The 26,287-nt window shown below is 45.6% G+C and overlaps 1 protein-coding gene across 2 annotated transcripts; it reads right to left on the reverse strand.

The window, feature by feature from the left end:
- Positions 1-1,237: 1,237 nt before the first annotated feature.
- LOC131204921 (protein eva-1 homolog C-like) lies at positions 1,238-23,071 on the reverse strand. 2 transcript variants are annotated; one of them, XM_058196565.1, is made up of 8 exons: positions 22,863-23,071; positions 18,462-18,661; positions 13,638-13,761; positions 13,009-13,161; positions 9,429-9,572; positions 7,384-7,458; positions 3,682-3,774; positions 1,238-2,231 (listed from the first exon to the last, which is right to left on the reverse strand). In XM_058196565.1, exons 1-8 carry the CDS (start codon positions 22,960-22,962, stop codon positions 1,849-1,851), a joined length of 1,272 nt encoding a protein of 423 aa, XP_058052548.1. In that variant the 5' UTR covers positions 22,963-23,071; the 3' UTR covers positions 1,238-1,848. The 2 variants fall into 2 exon arrangements, with proteins under 2 accessions (XP_058052548.1, XP_058052549.1); XM_058196566.1 differs by lacking the exon at positions 3,682-3,774.
- Between the last annotated feature and the right edge of the window lie 3,216 nt (positions 23,072-26,287).

Consider the following 26,287-nt stretch of genomic DNA (forward strand, 5'->3'; position numbering starts at 1 on the left):
AAGGGGAGAATTTACATATGTTCCCCTCCGACTCCTAGCAACCTAATAACATACGGACTGAAAATATGATGACATTGTTATCCATTCAGACACGTCTGACTCTTGATGCTTCTCTGGGCCAGGTCTCTCCATGTCTTCCGACCTTGCACTCACTTCTTCTGAGTGATTCTATGCTCTTTGATGGTGTCCAACCACCGTGTTCTTTGATGGCCTGGCTTCCTTTTATATCTAATTTTTCCAAAGATAATTGCTTTCTCCGGTGAATTTCTCCCGTATGCCATTATATTGAAAATTATGTTGAAAATATAACATGGTTACATGATTAGCGTCATTTGCAGTAAACATGGCCAAAGGAGCTGGCCCTGACTCTGCAGGAAATCTTCCAGATACAGCAGGTACATACGCCCACTGTATCTTCCTCCACATCTACACCCACAATCCTTTTAAAAATGGGTGGTGTAGCAAAACGGCCTCCATCCTCACAAACTCTGAAGTTCACGTACAGGTAGTCCTCCACTTACAACTATTTGTAAAGCGATCGTTCAACATTACAACAACATTGAAAAAAGGGACGTACAAACAGGTATGAGCCCTGGTGGCGCAGTGGTTAGAGTGCAGCACGGCAGGCTACTTCTGCTGACTGCCGGCTGCCAGCAATTTGGCAGTTTGAATCTCACCAGGCTCAAGGTTGACTCAGGCTTCCATCCTTCCGAGGTCGGTAAAATGAGGGTCCAGATTGTTGGGGACAAGATGCTGACTCTGTTATCCACTTGGAGAGGGCAGTAAAGCACTGTGAAGCAGTATATAAGTCTAAGAGCTGAAAAAGCTTCTTAGATGAGGAGCAAAACATCTTCAAAGAAAGTCCAATTGCCAGAAAGTCCAATTACTTCTTGAAAAAGCACCTTTGGGACAACCATGACCGGGATGACTGAAAGTCTCCGTAGACATTTAAGTGCTATTGCTATTCCTCCCTCCCTCTTATTCCCTATCTTATTCTCCTTCCTGATGGTGCAGTGGTTAGAGGGTAGTATTGCAGGCTAACTCTGCCCACAGCCAGGAGTTCAATCCTTCCATCCTTCTGAGGTGGGTAAAATGAGGACCCAGATTATTGGGGGGCAATATGCTGACTCTGTAAACTGCTTAGAGAAGGCTCTAAAGCACTATGAAGTGATATATAAGTCTACATGCTATTGCTATTGCCCTTCCTTCCTCCCTCCCTCCCTCCCTCCCCATTTCCTTCCTCCCTCCCTTCCTCCCTCCCGATTAGAAGGCAGTATTGCAGGCTAACTCTGCTCACAGCCAGGAAGAAGTTCAATCCTGAACGGCTTAAGGTTGGACTCAGCCTTCCATCCTTCCGAGGTTGGTAAAATGAGGACCCAGATTGTTGGGGGCAAAATGCTGACTCTATAAACCACTTAGAGAGGGGCTGTAAAGCACTCTAAAGTGGTATATAAGTCTAAGAGCTATTGCAATTGCTACTCATAACCATTACAGCACCCTTATGGTCACATGATCAAAATCCAGGTGCTTGGCAGTTGGCCTGTATTGATGATGGTTGCAGCATCTCGTGGGTCATGTGATCACCTTTTGCAACCTTCCCAGCTGGCCGGTTTCTGACTAACAAAAGTCAATGGAGGAAGCCAGATTTTGCTTTCAATGACTACAATTCCCTTATCAGCCGTGATTTTCTTAACAGACATGTCGAAAAGGTCATAAAATCGGGCAGGACACACTTAACAACCGCTTCACTTAATAATAGAAATCCTGGTCCCAGCTGTGATCATCAATGAAGGACTACCTGTATTGCTGCTCACTCTGCCCAACTACTTCCAATGTTGCTGGTCCTTCTCACTTGGTGGCCGCCTTAATTTTGTGGATGGCGTATGGGCTGGATTCTTTGGGGATCCAAATTTCATTGCCTTCGTGGCTTCTTTGGTCAGCTGCCCCTTCCAAGGCCGCGGTCAGTTCCGGCCCAAAGATGTTGGTGTTCCGGTAATTGGAGGTAAGGTGGCTGAAAGAAGTTTCGGAAGAGCTTTCCTCCCGATTTTCTTCATCTTGGTCGTCCTGTAGCTTGGTTGTCTCCAGCTGCAAGGAGTCAGTCGCGTCTGCCTTTTTGAAGGCCCCTTTGAGGTCTTGCAAGAAGGTTGTTTTGGGGGCAAAGAAGAGGAGGAGAAACACGAGCCCTCCGGATACCCCACATAGGAAATAAAAGCCCACCTTCTCGGGAACGCCTGCGAAGAGAGAGAAGGTGACGTTCAATACATTTGGTCTCAACAAGCTATGGCTTGTTCAACCCTCGTTTACTGAACCCATCACAGTTCCCTAGCACAGGGGTCTCCAACCTTGGCAACTTGAAGACTTGTGGACTTCAACTCCCAGAATTCCTCAGCCAGCTTTGCTGGCTGAGGGATTCTGGGAGTTGAAGTCCACAAGTCTTCAAGTTGCCAAGGTTGGAGACCCCTGCCCTAGAATGTTTGTCCAGGTCAGTGGTGAAATGTAAAATTTGCATTCTGTGGGCGTGGCTTGGTGGTGGGGGTGGTTAATGTAACTGGGTGGGCATGGCCAACTTTTTTTTTTTACTTTTAAAAGCATTTTTTCTACAACCTCTTCAGCCGAAGAGGTTGTAGAAAAAATTGCTTTTAAAAGGCTCCACTGACGATCCCAGCTGAGTTGCCTGATCATCAGAGGCTTTTTTTTTCTTTTAAAGGCAAAAAAAAATGCTTTTAAAAGAAAAGAAAAGCCTCTGACGATCAGGCAACTTAGCTGGGATCATCAGACGAGCTTTTCAAAAGCATTTTTTCTACAATCTCTTTGGCCGAAAAGGCTCCTCTGACGATCCCAGCTGAGCCGCACGATCATCGGCTGAAGAAAAAATGCTTTTAAAAGTAAAAAAAAAACAACCTTTGACGATCGCGCGGGTCAGCTGGGCATGGGCGGGGGCAGGGATTTTCGCTACCAGTTCTCCGAACCACCCGGCACCATCGCTACCAGATCGGGCGATCCGGTCCCAACCGGGAGCATTTCACCCCTGGTCCAGGTACAGGACTGTACTTGGCTTCGTAGTAGCCTCATTGGTTCTACAATCCAAAAATTAACTGGTGAGGCTAGGAGAAAAAAAAAAATTAATTTAATGACAATTAGGCTGCTTCTTCTCTACTAATGCTCAACCAAAATATAGCGCTTCTTTGCAATTGACGTGCAAAGCTGGCTGGGGAATTCTGGGAGTTGAAGTCCACCAAGCTTAAAGTTGCCAAGGCTGGAGACCCCTGATCTATATGCTATCAAAATTCTTGGTCTGCAACCTTTAACTAGGCAAAATGGTGGCTAGGGTAAGGCAGAACCCTTTTTCAATTAAGGTACTTTAAATTGGCTAACTTACAGAATCCGTCCAAAATCTGAGAACCACCCGCCGGCATCGCTACTAAATCGGGCAATCCGGTCCGAACCGGGACCATTTCACACCCCTGGTGTGATGCTTTCAACATGCAATACAACCTCTGAATATCTCCCTGTGTTTGAAGAACTTCTCGAGTACATTAGAAGCTGGGCCATGGAATGACGGCATGGAGGAATCTGGTAAGGGAACAATGACCTGAGTGGGTCAAAGATTCTGTCTCGTGTAGGATCAAAATCCTGTGTCATGCCATGCACTCCTGTACAGCTGAGAAGGATCGCACGTACCCCAGATATGGGCTATTGTTTCCAGAGAGTTAGTAAATATCATCAGATTTTCTTGGAACCGCTTGGACAGCCTCGGCCCGGTGTACCAGCCACCTGTAGCAAATAAGGGGACAGGATGGTCTTACTAAGGATTCCTCTAGTAGCTAGAGAACTAAGTCCCTGTTCTTTGTTCAGATCGCTTAACGGACAAGCACAAGCTCATGCACCTTTTGAAGGCCACAGCTTCCAGATAGGGGATGGATGACTCTTTGACAACCAAAACCTGTGGCTTCCTATGTGCCACTAGTTTCAGTGCTCAAGAGCTCCAGATGGCGCAAGAATGACATCAGACGAGGAAGTGGGAGTGGCTCACTGATGACGTCATCAAGCAAAATGGCATCGCTGATGCAGTTTTCATGATGATGGCCAGTTGAAGCTATGAGAAGGACCATGCTTCAAAAAGTGGAGTGGAATCAGATCCTGTTGAGGGAGCAAGAAAAGTTTAAGGCAGCCATTTTGCTTCCCTACCCATCCATCCCAAGGTTCTAAGCCAGGGGTGTCAAACTTGATTTCATTGAGGTTGTGTTTGACCTTGGGGGGTTGGTGTGTGTCTGTGGCCAGGGTGGGGGTGGCCAGTTCGATGTCACTCATTGAGGCTCTGTTTTCGGCCAGGACGGTCCTTCCGGGCTCTGTTTTTGGCCATGATGGTCTCCTGCAGCCCAACAAAAAAAGCTTGGGAAGGCTGCCCTGAGCTCCCTTTTCATTGGCAGAGCAGTGGTGGGTTTCAAAATATTTTACTACCGGTTCTGTGGGTGTGGCTTGGTGGGCGTGGCAGGGGAAGGATACTGTAAAATCTCCATTCCCTTCCCAATCCAGGGGAAGGTTACTGCAAAATCCCCATTTCCTCCCAATCAGCTGGGACTCGGGAGGCAGAGAATAGATGAGGGCGGAACCAGTCAGAGGTGGTATTTACCGGTTCTCTGAACTACATAAAATTTCCGCTACTGGTTCTCCAGAACTGGTCACAACCTGCTGAAACCCACCTCTGTGGCAGAGGCACCGCCTACCTCGCTGGCAGAGGCACTGCAGTCTTTCATGGTTTCCAGGGTGGGCCTGTAAGCCAGATCTAAGCACCCTGTGGGCCGGATCTGGGCCCTGAGCCTTGAGTTTGACACCCCTGTTGTAAACGGTGCAAAAATGGAAGAGATATTCATGACTTGTTTCCACAGATTGACTGCAGGCGACCTCAGGCAAGACACTCTGCTAGGTCTGTTCACGGTTCTAACAGCCCCGTTGGCACAACGTGGCTACCAGATTAATGCATTTCTGGCTTGGCGCACGGCGGCGAACCTAATAGTCTGCTATGCGCAACATGCTATGCTCTCAACAACAAAAGCGCCCAAACAACCCTTTAACCAAGCTTATTATGCGGTGGGAATTCACAATCATTTCATTTCTCATCAGAAGCCAGCGGGAAAACCATCCTTGCTATTATTTGGCAACGTGCCTCCGTGTTCCAGTAGCAAGATCCTGGGGAAGGGATTATGTTCTAATAGAAGGGAATTATGTCAGTCCTACAGGCTGCTACAGGTTTATCCTCTATGGACGCACAATAGGGCTCTTGAGGGAATGCAGTTTTCCCGTGAGGAACCCAACTGAAATCTTGTGCCATGGGGAAATCAGAAAAAAAGCCACCGAGGGGGGAGCATAGCCCCATTGGGAATTCTGTTCTCTTCAGGGTAGAGGTGCCCAGCGGAACTGAGGTGAAAGAGATGCTGGATTCAAAAGCTGGAGAATGGATTTCACTGAGGGAGAACACAAAATGTCGCTTGCTGGAGTGGGCTTCAAAATTTTTAGCAAGGGGTTCTCTGTCTGGTTGCTGGGTGGGCATGGCCATGATGGGCGTGGCCTAGTCAGCTTCCTGAACCACAGTGGGGGGCGTTTTTGCCTTCCCCAGACTCCAGAGGCTTTTCTCGAGCCTCCGGGAGGGTGAAAACAGCCTCCCCAGGCTCCAGAGGCCCTCTGGAGGCTGGAAATGGGCCTACTGGAAGTTCGGGAAGGCCGGAAATGGGCCCATTTCTGGCCTTCTCGAACTTTCAGTAGGCCTGTTTTTTACCCTCCGCAAGCCTCCACACGCGCCCTGCACTTACTTGCATCCAAAACGGGCCGCGTGGGGACTCCTGGGAGGGGCGCGGAGGGGATTTGGGGATTCTCCGAACTGCACGGAATCTTTGCTAGAGGTTTTCCTGAGAACCCCCAGCAGCCCACCCGTGCTCCCCTCCATCTTGCAGACTGAGGGTGGAGATCCTTCAGACCTTGTTGAGCTACCAATCCCAGGTTGTCTCACCCGGGTTCAAGCCAACTGGTGTTGACAGATGTATCACAGCAACATCTGGAGGATGTCAAGGGTTCTTTATATAGGATGTGACAATAGAAAAGAAGCCTGTGGAAGAGGCACAAGGAAGTGTTTTCCTTCCTTTCCTTGGGTTGACCTCTCCAGATTTTCCTCTAAGTCAAATTTTGCCCAACTGGGCTAGGTATTTAGGTCCCAGAATTCCCAAAACAAAAAGGCTCCCCTTTGGGAAAACCATCCCAAGGGCACCTGCCCTTTCTACAGTGACTTTCTATTCGATGTGCAAAACAGGCTGTGAAATCTTGGCCTTTTCCCTGAAGACTTCATCAACTGACGGAGCTTATGGGAAAATGTAGCAAGAGCATCATCCCTTCAATTGTTTTTGTCCACGTTTTCAGCCTGTGATTGGCTGGCTTCATCCAAAGATTTCTTGCCTTTCTCTAAATATGCTATTTTTCATATCCAAACCCTTGTTTTGCCTTGGTTGGCTCCTAGCCAGGTTCAGTCTTTAGGGAACTATTTCTTGGATGGAGGGGGAAGGGAGTTAAGTCCTTGTAGCAAACTTTGGAGCTTCATGTACACACTGCTGTTCTCTTCTACTCTTCTGCAGCCACATAGTGGCCCCAGGTTTCTTGGCGACCACTCCTGGCATTTACAAATTCAAGGACTGTTACCTCTACACCATAGAGGTGAAATGCTCTGTAGTCTGCTACCAATTCGCATCACTACCAGTTCGCTTTGCGTGCGCATGCGCGGTACGCACCAAAAGCATGGTTTGCATACAGGCCCACCGCAGGCGCTACCACACAGTGCTGAAAAAGGAGGATTAAGAAGCCTTTTCTGAGTCTTCAAAGGTAAGTAGAACAACAAGGGGGGGGACAGCTGTGCCGCGCGATTTATATTCGCTAGAAAGCAGGATTTCCTGCTTTCTAGCGAATATAAACCGCACAGCACAGCTGATTGTCGCACAGCTGATCGTCGGAAATACCAGTTCACCCGAATCGGTAGTAATTTTTATTACCGGTTCGGGTGAACCGGTCCAAACCAGTAGCATTTCACCCCTGCTCTATACCATTAGAGAGGGAGAAGATTGTCCCAAAAGTGCTTTTTCAAAAGGCAACTGGGCTTTTTGTTTTACTTTGAAAACATTTCACTTCTCATCCAAGAAGCTTCTTCAGTTCAGTTCTTGGATGAGAAGCGAAACATTTTCAAAGAACAAAAACCAAGAAAAAACACATCTGGGACAACCATGACCTGGGTGATCGAGACTCTCCATAGATATAGGAGAAGGTTGTTGTGGTGGTGGGGGGGGTAAGTATTTCCCAGGTACTTCTCCATCCAGAGGATTAAAATCAAGGCGGAATAATTACCGTGGGTGTAATCTGAGATTGAGAAGGGATCTTCTCGCGATTCACGTGTCGCCTCTTCTAACAACTTTCTTGGCACTGAAAGACACACAGGAGTGCAGGTGATGGAAAAAGCAAACGAAAGCTTGTATAATACTTATCATTTCCAGAGGCGATCTTAATGTACATGAAAAATAGAATTGCTAACATGAGGCCATCGGTTATACTAGCACTGAGAAATGGCTGGATGTCCCTGGGGATGATTATGGTTCATCTATTTTGGGAGAGATGCTAGGCCAGGGGTGTCCAAACTTGGTCCCTTTAAGACTTGTGGACTTCAACTCCCAGAGTTCCTCAGTCAGCAAAGTTGGCTGAGGAATTCTGGGAGTTGAAGTCCACAAGTCTTAAAGGGACCAAGTTTGGACACCCCTGTGCTAGGCCCTATGAACTGTGGCTTTCATCTGACAAGGATTTTTTTCCCCACACATGGGTAGTCCTCGACTTACGACCACAACCGAGTCCACATTTTTCACTGATAAACAAGACAGTTGTCGTGAGTTTTGCCCCGCTCTACAACTTTTCTTGCCACGGTTGAATCACTGCAGTTGTTAAGTTAGTCACACGGCTGTTAAGCAAATCTGGCTACCCTACGGACGATGCTTGTCTGAATGTTGCAAAAGGAGGGTCGCGTGACCCTGGGACACTGCAGCCGTCATAAATATGAGCCAGTTGCCAAGGGTCTGAATTTTGATCACAGGACCAAGGGGATACTGCAACAGTCGTAAGCAGTGGTGGGATTCAAATAATTTAACAACTGGTTCTCTACCTTAATGACTTGCTGGGTGGGCGTGGCCATGGTGGGCATGGCCAGGGGGTGTGACAGGCAGCCCTCGGCCTCCTGCACTACCCTGGGAGCAAAAAGGCGCCATGAGGGGGCCGCGCCACTCCCCTCAAGCGCCATTTTGAGCCTAGTAGGCCTCCCTACAGCCTCCTGGGAGCAAAAACGGGCCATGGGTGGGCCGCGCTACCCCCTGTGCCCCATTTTGGCCTAGTAGGCCTCCCTGCAGCCTCCTGGGAGCAAAAAGGGGTCACAGGGTGGGAGCTACGCCATACTCCCCGTGCTCCGTTTTGGGCCTAGTAGGCCTCCCTGCACTTATCTGGGAAGCAAAATGGGGCATGTAAAGTCCTCGGAGTTACGATGCGTCTTTTTCGCCTGACAACAGCCAGGCGATCGCTGATTGGTTAAGACGCGCAACCAAGAATAAGCGGGAAATTGGAGCCCTGCCATTGGTACAGCTCTCTCAGGCAGCTAGTATATAAGAGCTGTCAAGAGTCGCCGGGTTGTTGTTGTCGGATTCCTTGTTGTTAACACAGTTGTTAAATAAAGTTATTCTTGCCGTTCTTGCCTGAGCCTTTGTGGTCACGCTCTTGCCACAGATATAATACTGGCGACGAAGGAAAAGAAAGACTAAAACAACCTAACTGGACACCAACGGTACAATTTCTTGACCGTTTTGAGTGCTTCTTGCGAGCGAATGATTATGCGGATCTCTCCGCTGCTAGGAAGCGCGGCTACTTCCTCAGCCTCTGTGGAAGAGACATGTTTGCAACAGCCAGAGTTTTGGCCGCTCCCCTGCCAGTTTTTGATGTGCCGTGGGACACCCTGCTGGCCAAACTGCGGAGCCACTACTCCCCCACTCCCTCTCGCATTGCTCGACGGCACGCTTTCCGGCGTAGGGTGCAACTGCCGGGGGAATCTGTGAATGTATATAGGGTTGGGACGGGGAGGGGATGGGTGAGGCCAGCAGTTTAACAACTAGTTCTCCCGGATCAGCCTGAACTGGCTGAATCCCCCTACTGGTCGTAAGCGTAAAAAACAGTCATAAGTCACTTTTTTTAGTGTCATTGTAATTTTGAACGGTTGCTTGTAAGTCCAGGACTATCTCTATGCAAAAGCCCTAAACATGTCTAACTTGAAATGGCGGATTGGACCAACTGATCCCTTAGCTTGTCTGTTGCTTGTCCTTCCCACCTCAAACACCAGCAGGTTAATTTGCTGTCCTGCTTACCGCATGTGTAGGACACTCTCAATTGTTTCTTCACCCCCGGGAAGCAAGGGTCTCCAAATGTAGCCGAGTTAGCAACAAGGGTACAATTCCTCTTCTTGTGGCACCTCTGGGACACTCTTCTCAAGGCATCAGGAGCTATGCATTCTACAAATCACACACATATACAATGCGGTCAGCCCAAGTAGGGGAGGAGAAATGGCAGATTCTGGAGGTTGGCTCCAGTGGTGAAATTCAATTTTTTTTACTACCGGTTCTGTGGGTGTGGCTTGGTGGATGTGGTGTGGCTTGGTGGGCATGGCAGGGCAAGGATACTGCAAAATCCCCATTCCCTCCCCACCCTTGGGGGAAGGATATTGCAAAATCTCCATTCCCACCTCATTCCAGGTCAAGGATACTGCATAATCCCCATTCCCACCCCATTCTGGGGCCAGCCAGAGGTGACATTTGCTGGTTCTCAGAACTACTCAAAATTTCCGCTACCGGTTCTCCAGAACCTGTCAGAACCTGCTGGATTTCACCCCTGGTTGGCTCCATTGTTGTTGTGGTCCATCAGCAGCCTACACAGCTGGCAATGGAGTTGGACAGCGATGAGGCTGAGGTGAGGCCAGGGCCATCGGGGAGTGAGGTGTGGACTCCAGAGCCTCCAGAGACTGATAGTAGTGAGGCAGAGGAACAGGAGGAGCCTGTTCCTAATGCACGCATGAGAAGAGCTGCTAGAAGGCAAGAGCAGCTCAAGCAAAGAGGACACCTTGGAAGTAGGGCCAAGAGATGATTGGCCCCTCCCATAAGGCTTAAAACAGACCAGCGTTTGAGCTTTGCTGAAAACAACGTTGGTAGTTTTGTCTTCTGCTTTGTCTTCTGCTTTGTCTACGTCTTGCCTTTATTTTTGTGACTTGTGAACGTTTGCTAAGAAAGGCCTTTGGCAGTTTGCCTAATTGGACCAAGGTTTGCGATACAGCTGAGGAATTTGTGTTGGGCGGAATTTGTTTTAATTTAGTTGAACTACACTGGGAATGAAGTAATTCTCAGCTGTTCGAATAAAGTTTGTTTGTTTTTTCATGGACTGCATTTCCTATTATCTACTTGGGCCTGGATCACAACAGTTGTGGACTTTCCAAGTGGCCTCCAAGGCTGACTGTCTCAAATGGGTGATCACACGTTTTGTTAAGAGTTGAGATATGTATTAGATCAGGGGTATCAAACGCAAGGCCCGGGGGCCGGATTTGGCCTGTGGGGTGCTTAGATCTGGCCTACCCTGGAAACGGCAAAGGACTGGCCCATAATGCCTCTGCCAGTCAAAATGGAGTTCGGGAGGGCCACATGCCGCCCTCCCAAGCTTCATTTTCACTGGCAGACGGTTGCAGGAGGCCTTCGCAGCTGAAAACAGTTCTCGGGAACCCACTTTCGCTGACAGAGTGCTCGGGCCACCACAGGGCCCCCTGACACAAGTGATGTTGATCTGGCCACACCCATCCCGGCCCCCTCAAACACAACCCTGATACGGCCCTCAATGAAATCGAATTTGACACCCCTGTATTAGCTAGAGGCCTTCTTGGTGTAAGGTTGGATATGGCTTTTCATTCATCATTTATAAAATGCAAGCATGGCGTGGGTGAAACTCTTCCCTCCTGTTCAGATTCTGAAAGGAAAGAAAGGTGTTCGTCAAGAGATGTTCCAGATGTTTTGCTCAGGTGATGCTGAGGAGATCCTGGAGTTTAAAATATTTTGGAGAGAGAGCCTTTCAAGCTTTTTCAGACCACGAAGCTATTAGCTTTTTTAACAAAAAACAAAAAACCAGAACCCACAAAATATCAGATGTGGGTTTCTGATTTTTTTCTTCCTCTTCAGGAGAACAAATTCATCCTTTTCAACAATGGATGTCCTACATGCATTTTTCTCCTTTTTGTCCTTCGTCTCTCTGGGAACCCTGCAGAATTGTTTGAATAAAAACCCTGCTGTAGAAAAAGCATTCCTGGACAGCGCCCAAGTGCCTTATATGTTAGTCTCGCAACACAGCGGTGTCATCGTGAAGTGCATTCTTTTTGACCTCAACATCTCTCTTGTCCAGCTTTTAACTGAAATAAGCCATAAAGGGAGAATAGGGTTGGCTAAGTGGAGAACGAATTTCATGCCAATGTTAATTTTTTTTGCTGGATGGAGAATCAGTACTATAACTGGGGAAAGGGCCAGAGCTGAGCCGGCAACAAACAGGCAACAAAAAGAGTTGCAAGACAAGGACATGCAAGGTTGGCATCAGCCCTTGCTAGAGTGTGCCTCTTGACAGTTGCCCAGCTACACCAATTGTTGACTCTTTGTGTTCAGTAATGAAGCCTCAGTTCAGAACTAGCTGCATCCATCCATTGGTTGGTTGGTTGTGTTGTGTTGTGGTCCGCCAGCAGCATGTGGACCTGGCAGCAGAGTCGGGCAGTGAGGAGGCTGGGGAGGACCATGGGCCAGTCCTGGAATCAGGGGAAGGCCCAGACAAGGGCTCTGCATCGGAGGCAGAGATGGGGCCAGGGTCATCTGGGAAAGATGTGCGGACTCCAGAGCCTCCAGAGGCAGACAGCAGAGAGGCAGAGGAACAGGAGCCTGTTCCTAGTGCATGCATGAGAAGAGTTGCCAGAAGACAAAAGCAGCTGAAGCAAAAAGGATGACTCAGGAGTAAGGCCAGAAGATGATTGGCCCCTCCTGTAAGGCTTAAAAGAACCGCAACAAGCCATTGGGTTCTTTGTAAAAAAGCAACGTTGATTCCAGTGCTTCTTGCCAGTGTCTCTTGAACTTTGTGGGGGTTTTGCCAAGAAAAGCCTTTGGCAGATTGCCAAAGACAACAAAGGTTGGTGATAAGGCCGCAGGACTGTTTATGAAGAATTTGTTTTGGACTAAGCTGAGAATGGATTAATTCTCAGCTGTTTTAATAAAATAAGTTTGTTCAGGCCTGTATTGTTGGGGCGAATAGGTAGTAAAAAAATGTTTTAAAAACCTAAAAAAAAGGTTCCGAAGATCAGCCGTGACAATCAGCTGTGCCTTGCGATCGCCTGAACTTTTTTTTTATTTTTTAAAGCATTTTTTTACTACCTATTGCCTGAATCGGTATTTTTGTGTAAAGTGTGATAGTTTGTTTTTGAGCTCTCTGTGACTCTGTGAGGTTCCTGCTTGTTGCAGGGGCCATTTTGTGTGAAGTCCAGCTGCTTTTGCATTGTGTGCGAGTCAGTTGTGTAGCTTTTGTGTTATTTTTGTGTAAAGTGTGATAGTTGGTTTTCCCGGTCACATGACCACCAGGCCATGCCCACCCAGTCACATGACCACCAGGCCACGCCCACCCAGTCACATGACCACCAGGCCACGCCCACCCAGTCACATGACCACCGGACCAGTAGGGAAAATTTCACCACTGCCTGGGATGTTGTCAGAGGATTTGGTGCAGTGGGGGAAAGTTCTCCAACCAGTTGCCATGATGGAAATACAGAGATCCAGAGCAACCTTCAAGCTGGCACAAATTCCTGATGTGGAAGGGCCCATAGATTCACCAAGTGGAATAAATGCTTAGGATTGTCTTAGCAGAGGCTGAGTTCTTGTGTACCTATTTCAGGCTCCGTCCCATTCATTGAATTACACTCCAACTTTCCTCGCAAAGGTCGCCCATAAATCGAAGAATAAATTGCTAGAACTGAGCTGCTCCGACATTGTAGCCTCATCATGTCATTTTCACAGACGGTCTTGAGACGATGATTGGCTGAAAATGAGACACAGTCATTCGTCATCAGTCTCTACCCCCTCCTTGTTCTGTAATATTTTTAAAAAATCTCTCTTCCTTTTTATGAAACCTATATTTGAGATAAGGAAGGGACTATCAGTACAACTTTGACTAAGTTCAGAACAACTGACTAAGTCTGAAAATGAATTCTTTTGAGCTAATATATCAAACCGTTCATGGCTGTAAGTGCTGGATAATGTATTGCATAGACCTGGACAACTGCGCTTTATGCAATAATTCAATGACTACAGTTAGTCAAACAAACGACAATGTAATATGATTTAGCCCCAAGATTTTAATCAACTGGTTTTGTTTTCAATTATAGGTGTTTCCAGATAAAGCTTCAAAATCACCTCTTCTAATTTTAGATATCATATTTTCAACTGAAATTCAATAGGCAATCATATAAACTTTCTTCTCCTTTCCCACACAAATGCCTTGCCGAAATCACTCACCTGGTCTGCATTTGTAGGAAACCACCAAGTATTTGTGTGTTCCTGGGCACGGATCGGGCCCAAACACTCGACTGTGGACAAGGAAATGGCACCATCGGTGGTCCTGGCACTCGTCCATCATTTTCTGGTGGAAAAAGACAAGCATTCAATGTAGCCGTTATCTAATTTGGAAAGACTCTAAATAGTCCTTTTTGCTGTTGTTAGTTACAAAGTCATGTCCAACTCATCATGACCCCATGGACAACGTTCCTCCAGGCCTTCCTGTCCTCTACTATCCGCCAGAGTCCATTTAAGCTCACACTGACTGCTTCAGTGACTCCATCCAGCCACCTCACTCTCTGCCGTCCCCTTCTTCTTTTGCCCTCAATCTTTCCCAGCATTAGGCTCTTCTCCAGTGAGTCCTTCCTTCTCATTAGGTGGCCAAAGTATTTGAATTTCTTCTTCAGGATCTGGCCTTCTAAAGAGCAGTCAGGGTTGATCTCTTCTAGGACTGACCAATTGGATCGCCTTGCAGTCCAAACGACTCGCAGGAGTCTTCTCCAGCACCAGAGTTCAAAGACCTCCATTCTTTGGCGCTCAGCCTTCCTTATGGTCCAACTTTCACAGCCATCCATTGCAACTGGGAAAACCATAGCCTTGACTATACGCACTTTTGTTGGCAGGATGATGTCTCTGCTTAGGGCATAGGTTCTCCACATCCAAACATTCTCTAGAATTTTGGGGTTGTAAGCTTTCTCTTTACCAGTTAATTTATGGGAAATTCTGGTGATTGGCAGGATACAAAAAGCAGGCTTGGTGTTTCTGCTTCACTTCTTCCCAGTTTGCTTCATTCCTGTCTTGAAACTCCTAACAGGTTTTAAGTGAAGTAGAAAAAGCTCACTTGCAAATGTGGGGCACCAAGTGACTGAAAATCTTGAATTTCCCTACAGACTAAGTTAACTCCTTCAGATGAGAATGTTGTTTCCAGGGAGATTGAAACTCTTGCTCCAAGGGCGGGGTTCAAATCCCATCACTACCATTTCGCTCATGTGCACGCAGCCGCTCGTGCAGGGCGGGTGGGCGGAGCTTCCCCCACTGCTACCTGTTCGCCTGTACTGGTACAAACTGGTAGCAACCTACCACTGTCTTGCTCATATCCTTTTTATACTATCCCAAGACATACCCTGATCTCCCCAATCACATTTATGGTGTGGGGCAAACTGGTGGTAAAATTATGTGGAAACCCACCTCTGAGGTACTCATAACCATTGCAGCATGGTCACAAGGTCAAAATTCAGCTTCTTCTTCTTGCCCTAAGTCTAATTTGGCTCTTTGTGTGAAAAAGCAGGAGAACACTTTTCCAGCCCATTCCTTCCCAGGTCTTTTCAAGCCATCTACAGGAATTGAGGCCTTTGAACTCTGGTGCTGGAGAAGACTCCTGCGAATCCCTTGGACTGCAAGGCGATCCAACCGGTCAGTCCTAAAGGAGATCAACCCTGACTGTTCTTTAGAAGGCCAGATCCTGAAGATGAAACTCAAATACTTTGGTCTCCTAATGAGAAGGAAGGACTCACTGGAGAAGAGCCTAATGCTGGGAACGATGGAGGACAAAAGAAGAAGGGGATGACAGAGAACGAGGTGGCTGGATGGAGTCACTGAAGCAGTAGGCATGAGTTTAAATGGACTCCAGAGGATGGTAAAGGAGAGGAAGGCCTGGAGGAACATTGTCCATGGGGTCACGATGGTTCGGACACCAACAACAACAACAGGAAAAATCTCCATACCAGCCAAGCCTTTGGGCAGCTCCCAAGTGCATCGCTGCGCTAAGCCACTAGATGGCAATCTGTCTTTCCCCAAGCCTCCTCATTGGGAATTTCTCTCCTTGGCTCACACAACTCAACAATCAAAGCAGGGAATATGCAACTTGTCAACGCCTTAGCTGTCACACTTAGAGATACAGTAGGTACTGAGAAGGGATGTCTAGCTGTGGCTGGCAGGGGTTTCATTTAGCTGTTGAGAAGGCTGACACCCTTTCTCATTCTCTGTTGCTCTTCCTTTGCCCTCAAAGAAAGCGTTGGTCCTGCAGCATAGAACAGAACAGAACAGAACAGAACAGAACAGAACAGAACAGAACAGAATAGAATAGAATAGAATAGAATTTTTTTATTGGCCAAGTGTGATTGGACACACAAGGAACTTGTCTTGGTGCATATGCTCTCGGTGTACATAAAAAGATAAGATACATTTGTCAAGAATCATAAGGTACAATGCTTAATGCTAGTCAATATCAATATAACAATCAATATCAATATAAATCGTAAGGATTCCAGCAACAAAGTTACAGTCATGCAGTCATAAGTGGAAGGATGGGAACAATGAGAAGCTTAATTGTAGTGCAGACTTATTAAATTGTTTGACAGTTTTGAGGTAATTATTTGTTTAGCAGAGTGATAGCCTTCGGGGAAAAACTGTTCTTGTGTCTAGTTGTTTTGGTGTGCAGCACTCTATAGCATTGTTTTGATGGTAGGAGTTGAAACAATTTATGTCCAGGATGTGAGGGGTCTGTAAATATTTTCACAGCCCTCTTTTTGACTCGTGCAGTATACAGGTCCTCAACGGGAGGCAGGTTGGTAGCCATTGTTTTTTCTGCAGATTTTATTTTTCGGATGCTCCCTTCATTTCTGTTGATTGATTTATTTGCATAATGATTCTACACTTAAAAGAGGAAAACGGCTTCAAAAAAATAAAAAGATGTCGTATCCCACTCCTCCGCTGACGGCCGGGTCGGGGAAGTCCGTATCGAGCATGCCTCTGCAGCTCTGCCAAAGTCCTATCAGAGTTCTCAAGGCAGGCAGGAGACCAGGAAGTGACTTCAGCAATCCAAGTTAGACTTTGCCTGACTCAGAGAATGCCAGAAAGCAGATCCTTTATATATGCCATGGGGTGTGGCTCCATGACTCAGCACTTATCCAGGCCTGCCCCTCCCTTCCTTTTGCTGACATCGCCTCTCAACTCTCCGGAAGCGAGGATCTCTCCAGCCTCCAGCTGTTGGTAATCTGAGCTCATGACTGGCTTCACATTCTTCAGGCTCACATGCTGTGGGGAAGGGGTTTAGTTGCTCCGTTTGCCTGGGCATGGTGCCAGGACTGGGGGCTGAAGGTACGTCAGGCCCTTCGTCTTGCTCGGCCTGTCCGGGCATGGTGTCAGGGCTGGGGGCTGGAGGCATGCCAGGACATACTTCCGAACTATCAGCATCCGGCAGGAGATAAGAGGGGCCTGGCTGCGGCAGGGGGAGTGGGCGAGACACAACAAAAGGTAGGCAGATGAGTTTCTCTCTCTCTCTCTCTCTTTCTCTCTCTCTCTCTCCCTAGCTTTTTCATGTAATGTATTTGTCAAGCCTGGAAGCCACCTTTTGCATTGGATCTTCAGGGCTGCCGCTGTTGTGGTCCGCCAGCAGCCTGTGGAGCTGGCAGTGGAGTTGAACAGGGAGGAGGCTGGGGAGGAACATGGGCCAGTCCTGGAGTCTGGGGAAAGCTCGGACGAGGGATCCGCATTGGAGGCTGAGATGGGGCCAGGCCATCTGGGAGTGATGCACAAACTCCAGAGCCCTCAGAGTCAGAGAGCAGAGAAGCAGAGGAACAGGAGGACCTTGTTCCTAGTGTACTCATGCGCAGAGCTGCCAGAAGGCAAGAGCAGCTAAAGCAAAAGGGACGACTCAGGAGTAAGGCCAGGAGATGATTGCCCCTCCCATAAGACTTAAAAGAGAAACAAAGGCACTTGGGCCTTTTGCAGGAAAGCAATGTTGTTAATTCTGTTTCCAGTCAGCATCTCTTGTTTGTTTCTGAACTCCGTGGGGCTTTGCCAAGTAAGGCCTTTGGCAGGGTGTCAAAGAAGATAAAGGTTGGTGATTATCCCGAAGGACTTCTTCCGAAGAACTTGTTTTGCAACTAATTGGGACTCAGCTGGGAATGAACTTAATTCTCAGCTGTTACAATAAAATAAGTTTTTTGGGGACTAATTGTGCATTGTAATGACTCTGCAAGTCTAGGTCACAACAGCCACATTGAGTGCTGTGGGAAACAGGGAGGGGGGATTGTATGGAGCAGGGGTGATATATAGTCATAATAACATTCCTTTCTCTGAGAGTCAAGGCCATCCTGCCCTGCACCTGGAGTGGTGTGACTGGGAAGCATCTCCAGTTGGCACGGTGCATGTGATGGCCATGTGGGTGCTGAGCAGGGACTTGGACTTTCTTTTGGGTAGGGAAAACCTGGAAGCTTTCAGATTCGGGTTTTCACAGATGTGCCAATGGGACATCTCTAATAAAATGGAATTTTGACGAACTTCTAGCCTCCAAGTCTTCTTTTTGGGGGGGTGTTACTTGGAACCCTGACAGCATTTGAATATAAGTAACTGGGGTTGGTCTGCTGGTCTGAGCTCCGAGCTTGACAATTTGGCTGCAAATGTTTCGTCACCATTCGAGGCGACATTGTCGGTGCATTTTGGATTGAGCTCCTTTGTGAACAGACACCCAGAACCCAAAGCGCACTGATGATGTCTCCTCGAATGGTGACGAAACGTTTGCAGCCAAACTGCCAAGCTTCGGAGCTCAGAACCAACAGCACAATTTTCACTTACTGTAATGCTAGGAAAGATAAATGGTACCCTTAACAACTTCAGTGATTCTCTTAACAACCGTGACCCGAAAAGGTTGTAAAAAGGGGCACAACTCAGTCAATTGTCTTGCTTAGCAATGGAAACATTGAGCTCCATTGTGGTCATAAATCGAGGACTGCCTGTACAAAAAAAAAAATAATAGTCTCCTGCATTGTTAGAACGTATTACCTGATGGGCTGTTGCGGATGAGCAATCAATGTCTTCTGAAGAGAGTTCTCCTGAAGCTGGACAGAGGTTTGGGCTGGGTACCCTTCTCCCATAGAAAGCAGACAGGATGGTAACGGAGGTCTTGTGGGGGCAAAGTATTGTCAGTTGCTCCCCATCACAGGCATGGATAGTGTGGTTCTTCAAAACCTTCCTCAAATAACCTTGTGGAAGAGGAAAGTCAGAGTACATCAGAAACCATGAAAATCTTACTTGCGCTGGACTTTAAACCAGGAGTCTCCAAGCTTGGCAACTTTAAGATTTGTGGTCTTCCAGAATTCCATAGTTAGCCATGCTGGGTGGGAAATTCTGGGAATCGGAACCCAGAAATCCTTAAATGCCTATGGAGACTCTCGGTCATCCAGGTCAGGGTTGTCCCAAAGGCTTTTTCCTTTTTCAAGAGGCAACTTTCTGGTTTTTCTTTCTTCAAAGACATTTCGCTTCTCATCCAAGAAGCTTCTTCAGCTCTGACTGGATGAAAGGGTAGTCCTTGCAAACACTTTCAAGAGGGCTCCACACCCATTTGCACCACTCAGGTGACCCTGAGAACACAGACAAACCCCCAAGTGGCCTCAACAATTCTCTAAAAGGATGCAAATGACCAGCTGTCTGCAAGGAGTAGAAATCCTTCCATTCCCCACCATCCATCCAGTCAGCACTGAAGAATCTTCTTGGATGAGAAGCGAAATGTCTTCAGAGAAAGAAAAAAAACCCAGAAAGTTCAGTTGCCTCTTAAAAAAACACCTTTGCGACCGAAGTCCTAAAGTTGCCAAGTTTTAGTGACCCCTGCATTAGACATTAGACATAATCCTAGGGCTGTGTAGTCTAGAACACAATTCCCAAAACATTCAGGAGGACTGATATTGAAGAAAGTTGAGACAGTCTAGCCAAATGCTCCCTAGAACATTGGGCGCTATCTAACAAAATGAAATTCAATGGTGAAAAAAGTGAGGTTCTACATTTAGGCAAGAAAAACGAAATGCACAGGTACAATATATGTGGTACCTTGCTCAATAGTAGTAAGGCAACTTGGAGTCCCAATAAAAAATAATAATAAAAAATAAAAATTAAAAATTAAAAAAAATTAAAGAAAGGTAGAAAGGCAACTTGGAGTCCCCGTGGATAACCATTTAAATACGAGCAACCAGTGTGTAGCAGCTGCCAAAAAAAGCCAACACAGTTCTAGGCTGCATAAACAGAGGGATAGAATCAAGATCACGTGAAGTGTTAATACCACTTTATAATGCCTTGGTAAGGACACACTTGGAATATGACAGCCACGATGTAAAAAAGATGCTGAGACTCTAGAAAGAGTGCAGAGAAGAGGAACAAAGATGATTAGGGGACTGCAGGCTAAAACGTATGAAGAACGGTTACATGAATTGGGTATGTCTAGTTTAATGAAAAGAAGGACTAGGGGAGACATGATAGCAGTCTCCCAATATCTCAGAGGCTGCCACAAAGAAGAGGGAGTCAAGCTATTCTCCAAAGCACCTGAGGGCAGGACAAGAAGCAATGGGTGGAAACTAATCAAGGAGACAAGCAACCTAGAACTAAGGAGAAATTTCCTGGCAGTTAGAACAATTAATCAGTGGAACAACTTGCCTCCAGAAGTTGTGAATGCTCCAACACTGGAAGTTTTTAAGAAGATGTTGGATAACCATTTGTCAGAAGTGGTGTAGGGTTTCCTGCCTAAGCAGGGGGTTGGACTAAAAGACCTCCAAAGTCCTTTCCAACTCTTGTTATTCTATTCTATTCCCATCTTTCTCAATTCTAGAAGCTTCTGAAGGCTTCAGTAACACTCTTCAAGTCACTCTAGAGAAACAGCCAGCACTATGTGGGAATTCATTAGGATTTTAGTCTGTTCCAGCAGAAATTTACTATTAAATATGGCAGGATTGGCATTAAATCTCTGAGTAAAAAAACAAACAACAAAAAAACACAGATGGACAGCATTGAACATTCGTGGTGAAGCTATCACTTACTGCTTGACAGACCCTCATATAAGTTTGCATTTTTAATTGCAGGAAGGTCATTTTTTAAGCTGATGTTTTTTGGTGTTTTTTTTTTACTCTTTTAATAACACAGCCTTAGTTGTGAGCACAGTTCAAGCCCAACAAATGCTATTTCCAATTTATAGCGAAGCACCCTAGATCTGACAACATAACACGTAGAAAGATAAACAAATAGAAGCAATGCAAGCACGGTTGGCTAGGACTGTAAAATAGGAAATAAATATTTCTATTAGGCTAGTATGAATTCAAGTCAAGGGACAACCAAAAGCAGAACAACAGAAATGGATGAAAACTAATTCATTTTACTGTATTCATTTTATGTATTCAATTCATGCTTATATATATTATCTAATACGTACTGAACAAAATAAATAAAAATAAAATAAAAATAATTAAGGAGAGAAGCAATCTAGAACTAAGAAATTTCCTGATAGTAAGAAAAATTAGTGGAATGACTTGTGGGTGGAACTTCAAAAGAGACTAGACAACCGTTTGTGTGAAAAGGTATAGAGTTTCCTGCTTGAGCAGGGGGTTGGACTATAAGATCTCTAAGGTCCCTTCCAGCTCTGTTATTCTGATAACCAACGTTTCCCCTGATTTTTTTTTTTTTAAGCTTGGAGTCATCGTTCAAAAAAAGAAACATGCCAGCTATAGAGACTAAATTGATTTTGAACTTAATAACAGCCGCAAGACTTTTGATTGCTCAATATTGGAAGAAAGAAGAATTACCTACAATTGAAGAATGACACTCAAAGTATCAAATCTGGCAAAAATGGCAAAAATTTCTGCTTACTTGAAAGACTATACACAAGAAAAATATATTTTAGAATGGAAAATGTGGATTGATTATATTCAAAATAAGTATCAGATAAAAAAATATCGAATAGCATATGAGTAAATTTAGGAAATATTTTGTATTAGATATATTTCTGAAGAAGCGGGGAATTGAGAGTATGATTATGTGTGGAGTGACTAGAGATTATAATTTAGGAATTATTTTGGATTATGATTGTTAGTTTTGATACCCTGCATTTTGTTCTGGGAAGTCGGGGTGGAGGGTGGGGGGTAAGGGGGAGGGGAATTGGGGGGTTGAGGGTAGAGATGGAGTGATGGTTAATGTACAGGGATTATTGAAGATGTATAAATATAATTAATGTAGGGTCGGGTCTGCCCAGTTACCATTTTAGAACGGTGGGGAGGGAGAAAAGAGGAGAGAGTAGGAGGTAGGAAAGAGGAGAAGAGGAAGGAAGAAGGGTAGAAGAGGGAGAAGGAAGGTGTAGGGTGGAGGGAGGAGAGGATGTAGATAAGAGAAGGAGAGGAAGAAGGTAGAAGAGGGAAGAGTGTTAAAAAGGGGGGTGGTGACTGGGCAAGCCCGACTAATTGTATATAACTGTACATTGGATGAATTATTTGATATGATTGTAAAAATAAAACTTTTTTATGAAAAAAAAGAAAAAAGAAACAAAGAAACACGCACGCACACACAGTCGTCCCAAAGGTGCTTTTTCAGGAGGCAACTGGACTTTCTTGTGTGTGTGTGTGTGTGTGTGTGTGTGTGTGTTTCTTTTGAAGATGTTTCGCTTCTCATCCAAGAAGCTTCTTCAGCTATGACAGGATAGTGAGGAATGGGAATGGACACACATGCACACACAGAGAGTCCTTTATTTATCATTGCCACTATTCCTCTAAAAAGGACTTTGTTTTGTCTTGATCTCCTGCAGTTTTCCCTGCAGGAACAGGAGACGTTTAAGGACTTGAATTAGAACTTGTCGTCTCTCATCTTCAGCCACAGTCAGCCAGAAAAATCGCAACTGCCAATAACAACAACAACAACAACAGAGTTGGAAGGGACCTTGAAGGCCTTCTAGTCCAACCCCCTGCACCACTTCAGACAAATGGTTATCCAACATTTTCTTTAAAAAATTCCAGTGTTGGAGCATTCACAGCTTCTGGAGGCAAGTTGTTCCACCGATGAATTGTTCTCTCAGGAAAATTCTCCTTAGTTCTAAGTTGCTTTTCTCCTTGATTAGTTTCCACCCATTGCTTCTTCTCCTGCCTTTTGGTGCTTTGGGGAACAGGTTGACCCTCTCTTACTTTGGGGCAGCCCCTGACATATTGGAACCCTGCTATCATGTCTCCCCTAGTCCTTCTTTTCATCAAACTAGACATACCCAGTTCCTGCAACTGTTCTTCATATGTTTTAGCCCCCGGTCCCCTAATCATCTTTGTTGCTCTTCTCTGCACTCTTTCTAGAGTCTCAACATCTTTTTTACATCGTGGCGACCAAAACTGAATCTTAAACCCGAATCCTCCTTCCTCCTAGTTTTAGCACATTGGCTGAGAAACTTACCTGAAAACTCAGGAGCTGCCTCCAGGAATGCTGGATAACCGAAGAAGCTCACCACGGTTGCAAGCAGCCAAAGCCAACCCATCAGCCAAGATCCAGGCATTGCATTGCATAGCCAGCCTTGGGGTAGCCCAGGCTCCAGTGTAATCTGTTGGACTCTCTCATCTCCTTCTGCTGCTGGAACTAAACACTCCTATTGTCCTTTAACAATGAGCTGGTTCTGTACGTGGCTGGCAGCGTGTGTTTGTGTGTGTGTGTGTGTGTGTGTGTGTGTGTGTGTGTGTGTGTGTGTGTGCATGGTTGCGTTTGGCTAGCTAACTAAAAGAGATCCAGTAAACCTGCGCTGGCTTTAGACATCAGCAGGCCCCAAATTAAAAAAAACAACCAAAATAATGCTTGCCGTTCCACTGATGTATACAACTTTTCTTTCTCTGAGTTCATTATTTTATTTTACTTTATTTTTGTGCGTAGCCTCTTAGCCAGGGGTCAAACGCGATTGCATTGAGGGCCACATCAGAGTTGTGTTTGACCTTACGGTTGTGGTGGGTTGCTACCGGTTCACACCGAATCAGGCGAACCTGTAGTGGCGGCGGTAGGAGGCTCCGCCCATCCTCCCGGACCGCTTCTCTGCATGCGACCGATCTGGTAGCAAACTAAATTGAAACCTACTACTGGCTGGGGGATGTGGTTGGGAGGAGGGACGTGGCCAGGAGATGTGGCCAGCTTGATGTCACTTGTCGAGGCTCCGTTTTCGGTCACAATGGCCTCCTGCAGCCCTATGCCAGTGAAAACGGAGTTCCGTGTGGTGTCCCTGAGCTCCATTTTCACTGGCAGAGGGCTGCAGGAGACCGTTGCGGCCAAAACGGAACCTGGGTGGGCTACAAGCAGCCCTCCCGAGCTCCATTATCACTGGCAGAGGCACCACGGGCTGGTCCTTTGCTGTTTCCAGGGTGGCCTCGCAGGCCACATCTAAGCACCCAATGGGGCCAGATCCGTCTTGCGGGCCTTGAGTTTGACATTCCTGCTATTTAATTCCCAAACTAGCACAGAAGCAACAATATGGGTTAAAAACAATGATTTTAGTGTCGATATCAATTGGCAGAGCTACCAACAGCAGTAGAGTGATCTATATTGTTCCAAACACTTTCCTGAATGTCTGTCTTTCCCAACTCTTTGGAAACCCAGCTGAAAAGAGTCAAATTGAGTTATCAAGGGGAAAACTATTCCACCTAAGAGAGACCTGAGAAAACACATTGGTGTGGTCTCCGTAGATATTGTTCTCTTAGTGTGGAGTTCTTTAACAAGTCCCTCTTCCAGTTCTTGCCACAAATGCAGAATCAATCCAGAGAAGGCATCTCAAGGACCTCCAAAGCCTGAAACAGGAAGGGCTTTCTGGAGGTAGAGCAGTTATAGACTAGACTAGACTAGACTATAGACTAGACTAGACTAGACTAGACTAGACTAGACTAGACTAGACTAGACTAGACTAGAATAGAATAGAATAGAATAGAATAGAATAGATTGGAACGGAATGGAACAGAACAGAACAGAACAGAACATGATACCAAGAGAGCCATAACAGGTACACAAAATATGATTGTCATCCTGGCTCTTTTCTGAAGATGAAGCTGTCCAGGTGCTTCTTTCTTTCTATTGATTCTATATTAAAATTATTCGTGGCCTTCCAGCAACAGCGAGAATCTGAATGTTTACTGGGGCTCCACAGAGCTCTTAAAATTGCAGAGCTCTTTCCGTAAAATAAATCCAGAAATGCTCATCATTCCCAACAAAATTCTATTTCATTCTTGCTTAGTCGCAAAAGCTCATTTAGCTGAAACCTAATTTCTTCAGGCAACTGTTATTTTAATTAACTGTTTACCGTTCTTTTCAGCAGCAACATTTAGCCAATTAATTAGATTATTTCCATTCGCATTATGGTAGCATCGCACTTTGGGTTTTCCTTAGTTAAACTGTTTCTATTTCCCTGATGGTGACACTTTTCTACTTCTAACTGAGCAGAGAAAAGCACTTCGTGGATTCCCAGATGTTGCTGAAATATAATTCCCAAGATCCCTCACCATTGCTCATCCTGCTGAAAGAGCTGAAAGTTTAAAAAATTCAGCAACATCTGAAAGCCAGGGACGCCTCTAGTAAAGCATTCATTAGTTCAATGTTTACATTGTTATTTAAATGACTGCATTGTGCCATGAGCCCCCAAGACATCCAGTTAAAGGTAGAGATTCCTGCCCAAAAAAAAGAGAGAGAGAGAGAGAGAGAATGCTTTAAAGCAGAAGAACTCCACTAGAGCAAAACACATGCGTTCTTTAACAATGTGCAAAAGTGATGCAGAGTTTGAACGCACAGATTTGTTAGAAGGGAATTTATGCCCATGTTAAAAGGCATATCTCTAGATGCTTCGGCTAACCAGGACTTCTGGCTGTGACACTTTTAAAAAGGTGAAGTATCAGCAGCAAATGCGCTTTTAAAAGTTAAAGTTTTTCAGTAGCAACTATGCATTTAAAAAGGTGAAGTTTTCAGCAGCAAATATGCTTTTAAAAAGTTGATCTTTTCAGCAGCAAATACCCATTTAAAAAGGTGAAGTTTTCGGGAGCAAATATGCTTTTAAAAGCTTTCAGCAGCAAATGCCCTTTTAAAAAGGTGAAGTTTTCAGCAGCAAATATACTTTTAAAAAGTTGATATTTTCAGCAGCAAATACCCTTTTAAAAAGGTGACGTTTTCATCATTAAAAAACATCATTAAAAAAGGACAACAAAGAATGTTCTTTCTGCGCCAACTCAGTAAGCTCAAACTGCCCAAGGAGCTGCTGATCCAATTCTACAGAGGAATTATTGAGTCTGTCATTTGCACCTCTATAACTGTCTGGTTTGGTTCTGCAACCCAACAAGAAAGACACAGACTTCAGAGGATAATTAGAACTGCAAAAAAAATAATTGCTACCAACCTGCCTTCCATTGAGGACCTGTATACTGCACGAATCAAGAAGAGGGCCATGAAAATATTTGCAGATCCCTCGCATCCTGGACATAAACTGTTTCAACTCCTACCCTCAAAACGATGCTATAGAGCACTGCTCACCAGAACAACTAGACACAAGAACAGTTTTTCCCCGAAGGCCATCACTCTGCTAAACAAATAATTCCATCAACACTGTCAGACTATTTACTAAATCTGCACTACTATTAATCTTCTCATCGTTCCCATCACCAATCTCTTTCCACTTATGACTGTATGACTATAACTTGTTGCTGGCAATCCTTATGATTTATATTGATATATTGACCATCAATTGTGTTGTAAATGTTGTACCTTGATGAACGTATCTTTTCTTTTATGTACACTGAGAGTATATGCACCAAGACAAATTCCTTGTGTGTCCAATCACACTTGGCCAATAAAATTCTATTCTA

Source organism: Ahaetulla prasina, chromosome 11 (assembly GCF_028640845.1).
Source record: "Ahaetulla prasina isolate Xishuangbanna chromosome 11, ASM2864084v1, whole genome shotgun sequence".
In the NCBI taxonomy this organism is placed as follows: domain Eukaryota; kingdom Metazoa; phylum Chordata; class Lepidosauria; order Squamata; family Colubridae; genus Ahaetulla; species Ahaetulla prasina.